A 14,199-nucleotide genomic window follows, 5' to 3' on the forward strand; every position below is an offset into this window, starting at 1 on the left:
TAGTGTTCCCGGAACGATAGTGGCCGTAGGATTAGTGATTACCACGGCCTAAATCATAGAGGTAAATAAATACGTGATATGCCTTAGCGCTTCTTAGCAACTTCAAGGCAAAATTGCAGTGAAAATAAAACGACTGTATAATAAAAAAGCAGCGGAAGAGGTTGGACGTCAAAGACATGCGTGGCAATGGAAAAGTTCACATATCATGCAATCACTGGTACTACTTACCCATAGCGCTTAACTTCCCGTAAATTTGAAACACGAACAAGGATTTCAGCCCGTCGCATGTTTTCCATAGATTCGAGGTAATAAAGTTCCATTTGTGGTACACCATCATTTTTTGGGATTTTATTGGGAAATGTGAGCACAGATGTACTGGATTACACAACTAACTTGATATCAAGCTAGATCTGTAATGTACTTATATCAATGTTTACCAAGTCACTTAAATATAATTTTACACAGCTTACGAGATAGCTTGTACCTAGGATTAAATTATTTTCTACTAAAACATGCATCACTTTGGTAATTGATGAATACATCCTTTGGAATATCAATCAAAGTGTTCCTGGCTTTCAGAGAACACCCTTTAAGATGTATCGATTATAACCATTCCAGCTTACAAATCATTCACAATTGTCTTTGTTACAAAATACTAGCACATACATTGAATATAAGGTAAAAATTGTTTCAATTTAATGGATAAGAATCAGGGAGAGCGATCACAAAGTCTCTTGCAGCATAGGTACTTAACACAATAAAAAGTAGCTCATAGTTCGATACATCTCCACACTCATTGGCGATATCTTCATGGTATAAATCACTTAAAGACAGTTCTTCAAAATCACAGTTCCACCAAATGCGTATCATGGATTTTCCAGCATTTGTAATTTTTGGATTTAGGAGGCCCCGATACCGGACTGCCGACAACTTTTCCCCCCTTCGCCACCTTTTTTTTGCAGGATATTCAGGGGGCAATAGCCCCGTAAAATCCTACATCGACACCAAAATTATGATCCACATAAGCCGTCACGGTCTTACACTTAGTGCCCAAATTACTGCCGACAAGTACTGACTCCGAGGAATGTCCTGGTGCCGCTTCGAATTCACTTATTGACTCCGCAATTTCAAAGGGATTAACCTTATCACGTGCCTGAGGAAGTTGAATAGATCATCAGAAGGCAGAGGAGCAGCTATCTCCAGCCGCCCACTCTGGCCGTTGCAAATACATTGACGAGTGCCATGAGGAAGGAGTAGTTGAGGAAGAAGCTCACCGATGTTGCAGCAGTCCCTGTAATGAAGGATACAGAAAGGCGCATGAGCTTTAGAATTTGTACTCGTACAAAAGAATTCCTGCTGTACACTGGAGAGAGGTTTTGCATGCACCAGGGGCGCAGCCAAAAGTTAAGGCTAGAGGGGGTTTTAGGCGCAACTAATACCTAGAGGTGTGGGGGTATTGCACACCCGCCAGGGTGAGTGGGAGTTGCGGGGGTTCTCATCCAGAATTTTTTTAAAGATTAATGGTTCAAAATGGCGAGTTTTACGGCTTTCTGAGGGATATTATATTAACCCTAGCACTATTCTATAAGTAATACTAATCCATTAAGTAAAATGGATTAAATCTAAAAAATTCTCTGAGCTCTGGGGGGGGGGGGGGTTATCCCCCAAAACCCCCCCCTCGCTGCGCCACTGGCATGCACTGCTTGTGTGGCTCAAAATTAAATGGCCGAATCCAAATGAGTGAATATACATTTAACAGGTTGTGAATACGAAATACAATATGGAAAAATATTTCTAGTGTGAAAATTTGCATGTAACATTGCAGTTTTTGTCTTACAAAAGTCGTTAATCCATAGAAAAAATAATATATTAAGAGCGGGGTACATTGCTATTAGATAGATATCAGCAAATAAGTGTACACGAAACACGCTTGACTCTTTAAAATCTTAAACAGTGGGGATTTTCTCAAGGGAATCAAAATATGTACCTCAGAACTTTGAAAGTACAGCTTCACCGAAAAGGCTACCAGATAATATTAGATTATGTTCCGCATGAATTCTTAAATTTGTACCCAAGGAAATGCCGTATGGTCAATAAAAAGGTGATGAAGAAGGTGAATCATAAGAAACGTAAGTTTCGTGATCACTACCCCTCTAAATATGCTCATCGCAATTACTATCCCCTGTATATGACATTGGATATTAAGACCATAGCAATAGAAGTATGTAATTAACCCACATAAAGGCCCAAAGCTGCGTCGCAGAACTTATGAGACCATGAATAAAACTCTCACTACATCCTATTACCAGTCATAATACCAAGGGCGAAGAAAATATTACTTTTCATCCTATACTACAAATATATACGAGTGGCCAGTAACACCATCATTACCTTAGGTGCGCTAAAGTGGACGCGCGCGTGATAAACTTGTTTGGATATTGTACCTCAGACGATGACTTAAACAGCTATCGCTGGAGATCCGGGCATTTGCATGGCTTGCGCAAAAAAAATAAAGAAAAAAAAATCACGCCATAAAAGGCACTTGTGGAATGACTTTGCGGAGCAGCAGCTACCTCGTATATCCTGCACCCCTCCCCCAATCATATAAACAACGAAGGGCGAGGAAAACAAAACAGCCAAGGACTTGTATCTTTGACTCGAAACCTGCCCAGCATCGAGTGCAGCCATAAACGCTCCGGTGCATAAAAACGAGCCGGCAGTCCGAGATAAATCACTCATTCCAGGCGAGCTAAGATAGCATCGGCATTTACGGCCCCGCTTTACTTAGTATCGCGGGGCCTTGGAGAGGAGGCTCATTTCGAGATGAGAAGGAGGCGAGATTTCCACGTGAACTTAGTCACGGGAAGAGTGACTCACGCCCGTAGAGAAGTTAAATCGGCTATAAAAGTACCAGGTGATATTTTGTTTTGTTTTTACGTCACAAGTTAACGTAAAAGTATAGAATTTACGAGATTACTAGAGCCATAAATTAAATTTCACTCGAAAGAGTGGAAAATTGACACGTTTATACTTTCAGCCATTACAAAAGGAAAATAAAAATGTATAAGAGAATCGGGGCATTAATAACAGTGGATGAAATTACGCTTTTCAATAAGAGGAGACACACCTTCCGATCGACCGATTTTTAGTGGTGACGTGTAACTCATTTTAAACTTTTATTGCCATATTGAAATTGACTGGGTATATAAAGTAGTCCCCGGAAAATGTTTGAGCAAGTATACCTCAAACCAGAAGAATTGACTTCAGTAACCCATAAGGTGTATTCTCTTACATTTGAGACAAAGAAAAACATAAACAAAGGCCGACTCAATGTGGTCGGAAATTTGCAGTTATAAACTCAAGTTTTAAGAAAGTACGTCACCAAAGAAGGCAAAATATGACGAGTCGAGAGAAAGTGATGCGTCCTCTTAATAAGTAAATTTAGGTATATCTTGATCTCTTCCACATTAACTTGGTCATCAAAATATACATCAATACCCAGGACCGGGTAAAAATCCACTCCGGCGAGACTCGAACTCACGATCCCAAGGTAAGGAAGCCAGGAATTTTACTCTGCATTCACCATTGTGAGAAGCTAGGACACAAAATTATAAACCAAGAAAATTGGCAGTGATGTGAGTTAAGTGGAAAATAAATAAGGATACGCACATGTGAAAAATAAAGTAAGGTAAGCTAGAGAAAAATATTTACCCTAGGAAACATTGAATGGGATGGAAAATTAATGCCCTTGGTGATCCATTATCTAAACTCGACTCACACAACGAGGAAGTTGCCTCAGAAGCTTTTTACGTAGCCTTAGGCTATGATTTCTGAGCTCTATCCATTAAATAGGTATGCTATCTGTTTCCAACAATGAAAATCGATTTTCCGCTATGAAAGCAAATTGCCCTAAGGATAGCAACCCGAGGGACGGAGTTAACGCTAATAGTATAATATTTTCTGTCTTAATGGTTCAGCCAATCAGTGTATTTCGTAACCACAAAACATATCTCATAATGATTTTTCCTATTACTCGAGGTTATATTAGTTAAGGTAGACTCTGGTTGAAGCTAAAATTTCATTTTAAGTACTCGGTCTAACATGTCTCCATTTCCAATTGTTGCTTCTTTCTTCACTTCCTTATACCACAGCGCTCCATTCATCATATCCTTAAACGTTAGTCTCCTTGTTAGCTTTAAGGGAAATATGCACTTAATCGCCCTTCAGTACAAATTTGTCTTCAAATCAGATAAAATTAGGTACACATTTACCATCTCTTTATCCCATTAACAGGTATCCTGACGACGTTCTTATCGCCCACCTCGTCTCACTTCTCTCAATTCTCACACCTCTAATATCGAGAGGATCTAAAGCAGGGGTCTTCAACCGCTCTCAATGCAAGGGCTAAAAATCCCGAGGGCCACAATTCTCCACGTCACTTTACCATGACATGAATGAAATAAAATATCATTTCAAATTGCAATAATATTGATTGGTGAAAAAGTTCAATCAATCAATGCGATTTTTGAATTTTTTTATTTTTGACTAGTGTGTCCATATTTGGTTCACGATACGATATTTTCATTTAGCCTCTAAGGGCCGCGGGTTGACGACCCTTGGTATAAAGACTGCTCTTACTCTTTTTTCTCGGTAGGCATCTGCTTCGGTACGTACTGTACGGCGCAAATATTCAAATTCGATAGTTGTATTTTTTATTTAAAAAATCCTGTAGTTTACTCTTTCTCTTTGATGAACGTCGCCTTCGCCAATATTTATATTAGCCATTTAGTATGTTTTCCTATAAGGGACAGCTCACCGTGATCAATTAGGTCAAAATGTTTTTTACCACCTACTTACTGCAAACTTCAGTCTCAATCCATTTGATCAATATCTCTGATAAATTATCGGCATAGGTTTTATTACAAAGTATCTCTGAATCACGTTTTTTCGTCAAGATTCAACCATAGCCAATAAGCATTTCACCATGCGACCATTCAAGACCCAATCATCTTGAAATTTCATCCACTTCACCCTTAGTTCACAAACTATCGTTAGTACTCCTTAGGCTTCCCTGATTCAGCACAACCACCAAATGATAAATTTGGAAAAGTACAGCTTTGCCTTTAACCTTGGGCCATTAGGTACTGACCACCTTGATTCTCTGACAGCCACACTCCCTTGGGCGTTACCTAGGAGTCATTTATCACTCCCTTTCTAGTATACTTTCCAAAAGAGCACACTTTCTTGTTTTCATGTAACAGCTGTGAATTTTACAGAGTATGTGGAACACCATGACGAAAGCCCTTAGATTATTTATTTGGAAGGAAACGTACTCGTCATTAAACTCCTTAAATAATCTCCCATGGGTTGGTTAATATTAAGTGAGGAAATGAATGTGGATTTTTAGCTTTTTGAAGAACTGGATCGATTTAAAACCCATATTTAAATAAATGGACTAACGTGTTGAACTCAAATGACCATGTGGATCCGCAAATATACACGTGCTATAGACTAATCAATTCATCCCCATTATAATCCAGCAAGTTTGATATCCTGCAGCCTAATTTTCTTTCCCTAGGTTTTTCCTAGTTCCTTACGGAGTTCTATATTTTATATGTCCTTAGTACGTATCTCTAGGCCTTTCTCATGGGAATGTTCATACAATTTTTTCATCTATTACAATCCTCACGTAATTGCTTAGTTTTACAATATGGTATACACCGAGCTTATTTTTCTACACCGTTCCCTTTTTCCTCACATTCTCCGATAAATTTTCTCGTTTTTCAAGTGAACGCAGCCAGTAGACTGATATCCTTTTCCTTCGTCGGTTTACTTCCCTTATACATGCCGTATGCGTTTCAAGGAGACCATAAAATAAAAAAAAAGCTCGGGAGGAGAGAGCAACATGGAGAGTCAGGACTCCGAGCGACGCACCGCAGGCAGTAGTTTGGAATGATGAGTCAAAATAGGCCAAAAAATGAAAAAAAAAGATGAGGTGCTCCGTACCGAATAACAAAAGTCGCGTGAAGCCAGGCGACCGACCTTTCGGTACCAAATTGGCGATGAAGACGACGGATGGAGAGTTATGTGCGAGCTTCCACGGCGTGACGGAGGCGCCCTCAAGCGAGAAGGCTAGATGGCTGGAGAGTAGAAGTTTTGGATCTAGGAAGTGGGAACCGTAGAGAGAGAGAGAGAGAGAGGAAGTTATGCTTAATGGTTAGAGAAGGAGGAGGATAGGCGAAGCATGAGGGAAGAGGGTAGTGGAGAGGGCTCTGAAGTGGTAGGACGAGCCGCGATGTACTACTTTGTAAAAGTCACTCAGCGAGTTACGACGCAGGGTCGAAGGTGGTCTTAAAGGCACCCAGAATCAAGTAGGCACTTCATTTCATATTCAATTTTGTCGGAATACTCGGCGCGGTATGAGCGAGGGCAGAGAGGAGGCAAACGAGATCTTCGCAGCAGGTGGGAGTGACGTCTTGTGCCTCGGGAGGGATGATGCCGTTAAAGCCTAGGGGAGGTGTGGGGGGAGGGTGGGGGGAAGGGGTTGGTAATGGGTCGTGCGGCGAGGTGCAAGATGTGTGGACGTGTTGGTGGGTGGGGGAGGCAAACTGCTCCTCGGCACCGCGCAACTTATGCGGGGGAAAGGCAGTTTGTCGCAGGTCGTGTATGAACTGCGACCCTTAAAGAAAGGATTCGGTCGGGAGTTCAGGTGATTTCGGACGTCGTCGTAGGTTCGAATTTGGAACGAAGTGTTCCCCGTGAGAGGAAAATTTCGTACGGGGCGAAATTGGCTATTAAAAGCATAAAAGAGAAAAGTTTACCCTCAACGACGCATATTTCATGAGCTAAAATAATATAAAAAGAAGACTTTTATCAGTATGAAACACTTTTGCAAGGAAAGGACCTCAAGGAATACTGTCGAGGGATAGAACTTTGTTTAAATACGGGAGAGAATCTGGAGTGTTTAAAGCGTTATTAAAAATATGACACGTTGCACCACAATGCATTTAATACCAAATTCTACCGTGGTAAATATGTAATTATATGCACAAAGTTTTTAATGAAAATTATTAATATGCAAGAAATAATGCCAGTAATAGGGATGGTATAAGAATGATAAAAATGATGATACTATTGTCTCAGTATAGGCAAAATTGGGACCGAATAGTTCACAGTCCGAATTTATCTTTCTCCGTTGGTTACGCAAAAATGAGATTAGTATATGACAAGTATGAAAAATTGTAACACTCATTTTTTGCAGTAGGTTTGTATTAAAAATGAGACAAAAAAGAAATATTTAGGAGAATAACGCGTTTAAATTTTCACTCCATTCTCGGAGTTCTAGGAACACAAAGGCTTGTTAAAACTTATGCGTCTAACATCATAATGCATGAATGAGGTGCACCATTTTTTGCTAGCAGTTTAAAAATTTATTTCCCTGTGAAAGGCCTTAAATATTTATGATGAAGGGCTGGAATAAGGATCTTTAGCCATAGTTTAAGCTTAAAAAAAATCGTCTAGACAGATACGCAGGAAAATTCAAGAGAGAAAAAGTGGCTTAAAAGAAAGGCCGCCCCGAGGAAGCGTCAAAGAAATTACTTTTTTACGGAAATGAATTGATTTTTTACCCCGACCGCAGACTTTAAGCAGTTATCTAAGTATGAAAACTAGTTGTATCTATTTTGACATTAATAACTGAACGTAAAATTGAGTAGGCTAATCATATTTCACGGTATTTTGTCAATGTAGAGTTTAAATCAAAATTAGAAGTAGAAGAAGCGCCAAAAAGTTGGCCGCCGCCGTATACGCGACAACCAAGTAAAGTTAAAGAATATCGGAAGAACAGTTTTGAGCATTAAGCAGTTTATACATCTAAAAGGGCTTATAAACATTAGCCCATTCGAGGATAAGCAAGGCTTAGCGCCACGCAACCAATTGGTTAATTTCAGTAATTTAAATACTTTAGATAATGATAAAGCTTATTAAGACATAATGTTATTAAGCAAATACTTGAATATTTTTTGAGATAAGTAGATCGTGGGAGTGCAAGTATTTACGTTCCTCATAGCTATGCAAGTTTGAAAAGCAGGCCCAAAGGTGTTAAAAGTTGTTGACTCCCGAAGTAGTGTATAACAGAATGATGCTGAAGAAATTCTGATGACGTATTTCTTAATGGAGTGTGTAGAACTATTGCTAATTAAATATGTAGAAGCACTAAAAATCAAGAAAAATTCAACAAACTTTCCCCTATGATGCTCTGTAGTAACCACTTCATTGATTGGACCCAGGTGAATCAGTAAAAGGTTTTATTAATAAAAAAACTGAAATTAATATATTCTTGCAGTCCTTCGTGGGAAATAAAAAGTCTAATGAAGTATAGATGCCTTTATATAAAAATGTAACAGGAATAAGGAACCAGATTTACGAATATAAAAAATCGCAGCTTTATTATATTTAAATAAATCCAAATCTGAAGATGAATTTTTTATAGGATTTTTTCATGTCTTACGAATTGAAGGAAAAATATACTTATCGTCATCAGCAAAAAGAAATGGAGAAAAATCATTGGGCAACAATAGAGTAGCATATATGAATATTTTGATGAACTGCTCCAAACCAAAGAAGGCAGAAAGTAGCATGGAGAATCACTGAATTTGGGTCTAGCGGTGATGGAATGCGTGACATTGAGATAATTAATATCATAATGCCAACTCGATTTTATACTTCTATAATTATATAACAAGCCTGGATAGTCCCCACTGAACCCCAAGTGTAATTGAGGCTAGAAGGGTATAGGCAAACGCCGAATTTAGACTCAGAGCACATACCATTGCGGTATAAACACAACTTGGATTATAGTGGACATGAGTAATTACGATAAATTTCACTCAGTTATGTCACCCCGTGCCTTTCAATCAAATGACGCAGATTAGTGCGGGCTGTAATAAACAGAGACAAACAATTGAAAGAGTGCCGATCGAATCAGTCTACGAAAATGCGCTTATCGCATGGAGTGTAAACCAATGAATTTGGCTCCCACTGGCGATGATATGTGTTAAATTGAGATAATCGACAATAGAATTCCAATTTGATTTCATAATTTAATTACTATCCACAATATTTCATACTGCACTTGAAAATACTCCCGTCTACATAAACTTGATTTGAGTATCCAATTATCGTTGATGAGAGATTAGATGGATTTAATTACATGCCTATTTTTTTTATAAGTAAACCATTCGAATTTAGATTGCACATCTCCACCAGCTCATTGCGAAATTTATACTGCGTATTAAACTTGAGCTGTGCCTTTACGCACGGGGCCCAGACGTTAAAGTATAAAATTCTTACCCCCATATAAAACGTTGAAATGTTATATCAATTAAAAAATTGTACGCTGTAAATCATTGCTCAATTATATATCGTTTCATTACTGCTTGAATGTGAATGAATTAGCTCTCAGATCAAACACTCAACCGCGGTCAACCGAGACATAATTTTTCAGGGACATTTCGCGATTTTACAGTCAAAGTATATTTTATTAAAGTGCTCTGTTATTAGGTATACTTTTTTTTGGCTACAGTCAAAATCGAAAATATGATTGAGGCAAGAAAAATCTAAAGAAAAAAACACGTCAGTGGATAACGGCTGGGATTGAGATTGGAACACCAGTTGGCTATAAATATTGAAAAACATAATCTCTGATGGCTTCCAAAAGTATTTAGATAAACATTTCCCAGGTTTCCATATCGATGGACAAAATATCTGAAGGATCAACAGTGTATTATGCCACAGTCCCCAGCAAATAAGAGTCAGACTATTACTGTTCTGGTGATGAGTGATAGAAAACTAGATAGGGATGCCGACTTACAAAAAATATAGGGGGGGGGGGGCCCAAACCGGGGATTTTTCCCCGGGAAATTTTATCAGTAGTGAGTTTTAAGTTTTTTAAGCATTTTAGAAGAATGATATGATCAAATTTAGAACCCTGATAACTAGAATCTCGATATCTGGACACTCCGGAGAAAATGGACAAGCCTGACACATTTTTTCCTTACACCCATAACGAATTTTTGAGGGAGCTCGGGTCCCCTTAGGCCCCGTGGAGTCGGCGCCACTGGATCCAGATGAAATCCCGTGAAGCCATTATAAACAGCTACATACTTTAATGATTTCCTCGCCGAGGTTCAGTCAGGGGCTAAAATATAGGATAAGCGTAACCAGAAAAGCCTTTTTAAAAAGCTTAGTTAGCCAGGTTCTTACGACAGTGGTGCAGGGATGAGTGGACAGTCGAGGGGTATTAGGGAGGGACAAGGCTTTGCGGTTCTATGCATAATAAGGGTCTTTAAAGTTTTCACCCGGTGAGTGGCACTATTCCCGACGTATTCAGCGACTCAAACAGCTATAGTCTTCGTCGCCGAAAAAACTCAGTTAAGAGATGTTTTAAAAATTAGAGTATCTTAACTTTTTAAAAAATCTATGTATCCTATCTCTGGTTCGTTTTTCTCCTGGAATCCTATAGTGAGTAGCCTCTGTTCAGGTTTTCCAAGTACCGGGTCAGCGGAATTTTACACACACACCCATGTCCTGGGTTCTGATACACCTCTAAACCAATTTAATATCCTCACCGCTGTGGTGCAGGGAGGGGTGTGCGGGCGAGGGTCCGTGCGCCGCCGCGGCCGCCGCCGCCGTCGCCCCCGCGTCCTTCCGACTCGACCCCAGCACCACGGACGCGATCTTGGGCGAGTCCTCGGCCATGAGGTGCACTTCGGCGGCCCGCCGGTACAGGCCGAAGAGCGAGGCGAGGCAGCGCAGCGTGAGGAGCCGCGGACCGCCGCCGCTCTCCCGGTGGGGCAGGATCTCGGAGGCCGTCTCCAGGTCCAGGTCGAGGCCGAGCAGGGCCGTCTCGAGGGGAGGGCTGGTCGGCTTGGGCTTGGGCTTCTTGCGCACCTCGGACAGGGGCTTGCCGCCGATGGTCCACTTGGTGTTGGTGGTGATGCCCTTCCGCGTTCCTTCCGCCCCCTTCTTCTTCTTATCCTCCTCCTCCTCCTTCTTCTTCTCCTCCTCTTCCTTCTTCGGCTCGGCCTCGTTCTCTTCCTCGACGGGCCGCACGTAGATGGACACTGGGTAAAGGATGATCACGTGGGCGGGAACCTGAAGGAACGAAACGACATAAATAAATTTGAAACGTAGTCATTGTCCTCAAGAAGTAGCTTCCTGAGAAAAATGCACAGGAATACAAAAACTAAGTACTTCAACTGTCAGAAGGTTTGCAAAGTGTAAATTACTGCAACCTTTCACAGAAATTGCAGGAAAAAATTACCCAGGATCGCATAGTGTTTGAAGGTACCGAATGATGTCATACTACGTATTTTGATATAAATTCCAGTTTGATGATAATTGTTTTTACCTTCCTCGAGTATAAAAAGTGGAAACGGTTCAGTTCTCTGTCCAGAGGAAGTTTTTCCATATTCAATAGTTTTGATTCTCATTTGGTGACATTGATATAGCAAGAAATTATTACAACCATGGTTGATGCAGAGGAAAGTTACGAGTAAATGTACAATGATAAAAATGAATTAATAACAAACAAATAATTACGTTTAGTAAATATGCATTTCTTCCGGTAAATATAAGCTATATTGCAAAAATCTGAAAATATCATATCAAATATTTTAAAACATCAATGAACGAGACAAAGTTTTGCTATGTCGATTGGATGCATCTCTTTACCTCTCTATATTCTTGAAAAGTAAGGAAATTGCAACCTAATGGACAAATTTTAAACTATTTTTCAATTTTCAATATGATAAATTAGGTAAAAAAATGCGTAATAATGTACTTTCTATTTGTAAAATCGAGTATAAATAATGACATTTCATTTTAACGTGTTTCATTCAAGTTGGGGATATCGTGCTTGCCACCGGAAATAACGACACCTATGACCATCAGAAAGGCTGATCAGATCAGTGCAAGATCGGATATTCTGCGAGAGTATTAAGCAGGTGGAATAAGGGGAATACGATTCAATTTCGCGAGCTTCCTGAAAAAAGGGGACACCAGAGTTATTTAAACCGAATATAAAGTTTTTAAGCAAAGGAGAAAATTAGGATATCTTTGGAAATGTTCAAAAATCCTCATTCCTCGAATACAGGAACGTCAAATGCCATTTATTTGACCATCAAACATCTCTGTAGCCTGGTGTTTTTCCTCAATCAGAAAGGTACTATATCTGGCCATCCAAATCTCTTCCAATAACGTCCGATGCTCTTGTTTCAGGTTAATAACAAACATAGATGCGTATAGTCCAACCTAAGACTTTATGTGATATCTCTTAATCTAGGATCCTACTCCGAAGTTTTCTTTCTCATGCCTAACCCAGACGTAGAAATGCTGGCACTTAGCCAATGTTCGGCACCTTGATATGAGAACCATTCGTCAAAACTTCATTTTATTATAAAAAACGGTGTTTTACTCGAAAAAATTTCCCAGGAGAAGAATAATTTGCCTTGAGGGGATCCCTATCAAAGAAAATGAGTTTACCTCTGTGGAAATTTATCAACTCATGTGCACTTTAGGACTACTCCATCATAGTACGTCTCTGGCTATTTCCTAAAACGGCTTACTCGTTCAAATAAAACACATTGAAGAAGTACCATGAAGTTTAATAAATTTACCGGTTAAAATAGACACAAAGTGTGGTTTGGTTCATTGTAAGCGATAGATAGGAGACATGGGGCTCCTAAGAAAATATTTATCGCATGCTATTTCATAAAAAATGATAATAGGCATCCAGGGTCAGGTCAGAGAGTCGTTTGAATTGATATCTCCCATGCATTTGATAATTTTACTCATATTAATAAGTAAAATTACCAAATGCATGGGTGATATATTTTTGGAATATATTTAAAGTTTTTAAAATACTTTCCCTTAAATAACGTCTTCATTTCCTGTTACGTCACTTCATTCAATATTATGGTTATATTCCAATCGTTACTGATTCTTAATACGCTTTGTCCAGGCCAGTTCCGAGAATAACGTCACAACAGCCACCTATCAGTGTTAGCCGTTTCTGCAAAGCTTTCCTTCAACCGAAATTTACCCTCTCGCATCTTCAGTAGATATTAGAAATCAAGTGACTCACTTGATTTCTAATATCTACTGTGACAACTGGGGTGACTCTGTCCTACCACTCGGAAAAGTCAAAGATGCCTCTCAATCATGACTTTACTATCTTAGGTGATTCACGAAAATTCAGATAGATATGGCTAACATTTCCACAAAGGAAAGTTGAAGTGAATTCCTAGTTTTACGACCTTTCCAGTTCTTACGTTATAGCTCTCCGAATTTTCCAGTTCTCTTCCTGATTACATACCCTAAGAATCTGCGTAAAAGGCGAACCCCTGTTTTTAGCGTTGAAGTGGGTGAGAGATATTTTGTCCTTATTCTTCCCTTAATCGCGAGGTTTTAGGGATCTTGGCGTATACTTTCTGATATGATGTGAGCCTTTTGCTCATGTCACATACTTTAAGAGGCCTTGTGACATGGGCACGGAGCCAAGCGGCAAGTATTTAGCAAAGATACGGCAGACTTCCCTCGGATTTCGCCGTCCAGAGTAGTAAGCGAAGGTACAACGTTAGGGATTCCTATAAAAGGACTCATTTTTGATTTTGGGGAAAAATTTCGCCTTTTACACGACTTTAATGAGCACTTAGAAAATGTGCATTCAGAAGATCCCTTTAAGCGATGAAATAATTGCGGTATTTTTGATATTCATGTGCGAAGTGCATTCCATGTATTCGAAGGAGGATTCAATGCAGATGAAAAGAATGAATAACATGCATGCAAATTCTTCAATTGCCATAGAATCAAAACTAACCAGATTTTAATCCGAGGTCAACTAAATTATGTTTGACAGTCAAGGTGAATTAATACATTCCTCCTCTAAACGTAGCTACCGTTCAAAAACACATCAATCATCTAAAACCCATACGATCATGACGGATTGATGTGTACAAAACCTGTAATAATGAGGATAGCGACTGAGCAAGTGAATATTTCAAGAGAGAGAAATTACTTCTGTCAACAAACTCAATTTCTGTTCAGCCGATGAACGAAGATCATTAATTCATGAAACCTAATTTCGGAAATGAAAGTGATTACGACCCATGAAATCCTTTGTTCATGCATTTATTACTT

At 39.4% G+C, this 14,199-nt stretch overlaps 1 protein-coding gene across 1 annotated transcript in view; it reads right to left on the reverse strand.

Moving 5' to 3' along the window:
- Positions 1-319: 319 nt before the first annotated feature.
- LOC124161825 overlaps positions 320-14,199 on the reverse strand; it is an 843,682-nt gene continuing 829,802 nt past the window's right edge. Inside the window, exons 6-7 of the mRNA XM_046538024.1 lie at positions 10,629-11,154; positions 320-1,291 (exon numbers count right to left, since the gene is read on the reverse strand). Of these exons, the coding sequence (XP_046393980.1) occupies positions 1,194-1,291; positions 10,629-11,154 (624 nt within the window). The 3' untranslated portion in view covers positions 320-1,193. The remainder of the gene's footprint in view (positions 1,292-10,628; positions 11,155-14,199) is intronic.

The sequence above is a fragment of the Ischnura elegans genome, chromosome 1, assembly GCF_921293095.1.
Source record: "Ischnura elegans chromosome 1, ioIscEleg1.1, whole genome shotgun sequence".
Taxonomy (NCBI): Eukaryota; Metazoa; Arthropoda; class Insecta; order Odonata; family Coenagrionidae; genus Ischnura; species Ischnura elegans.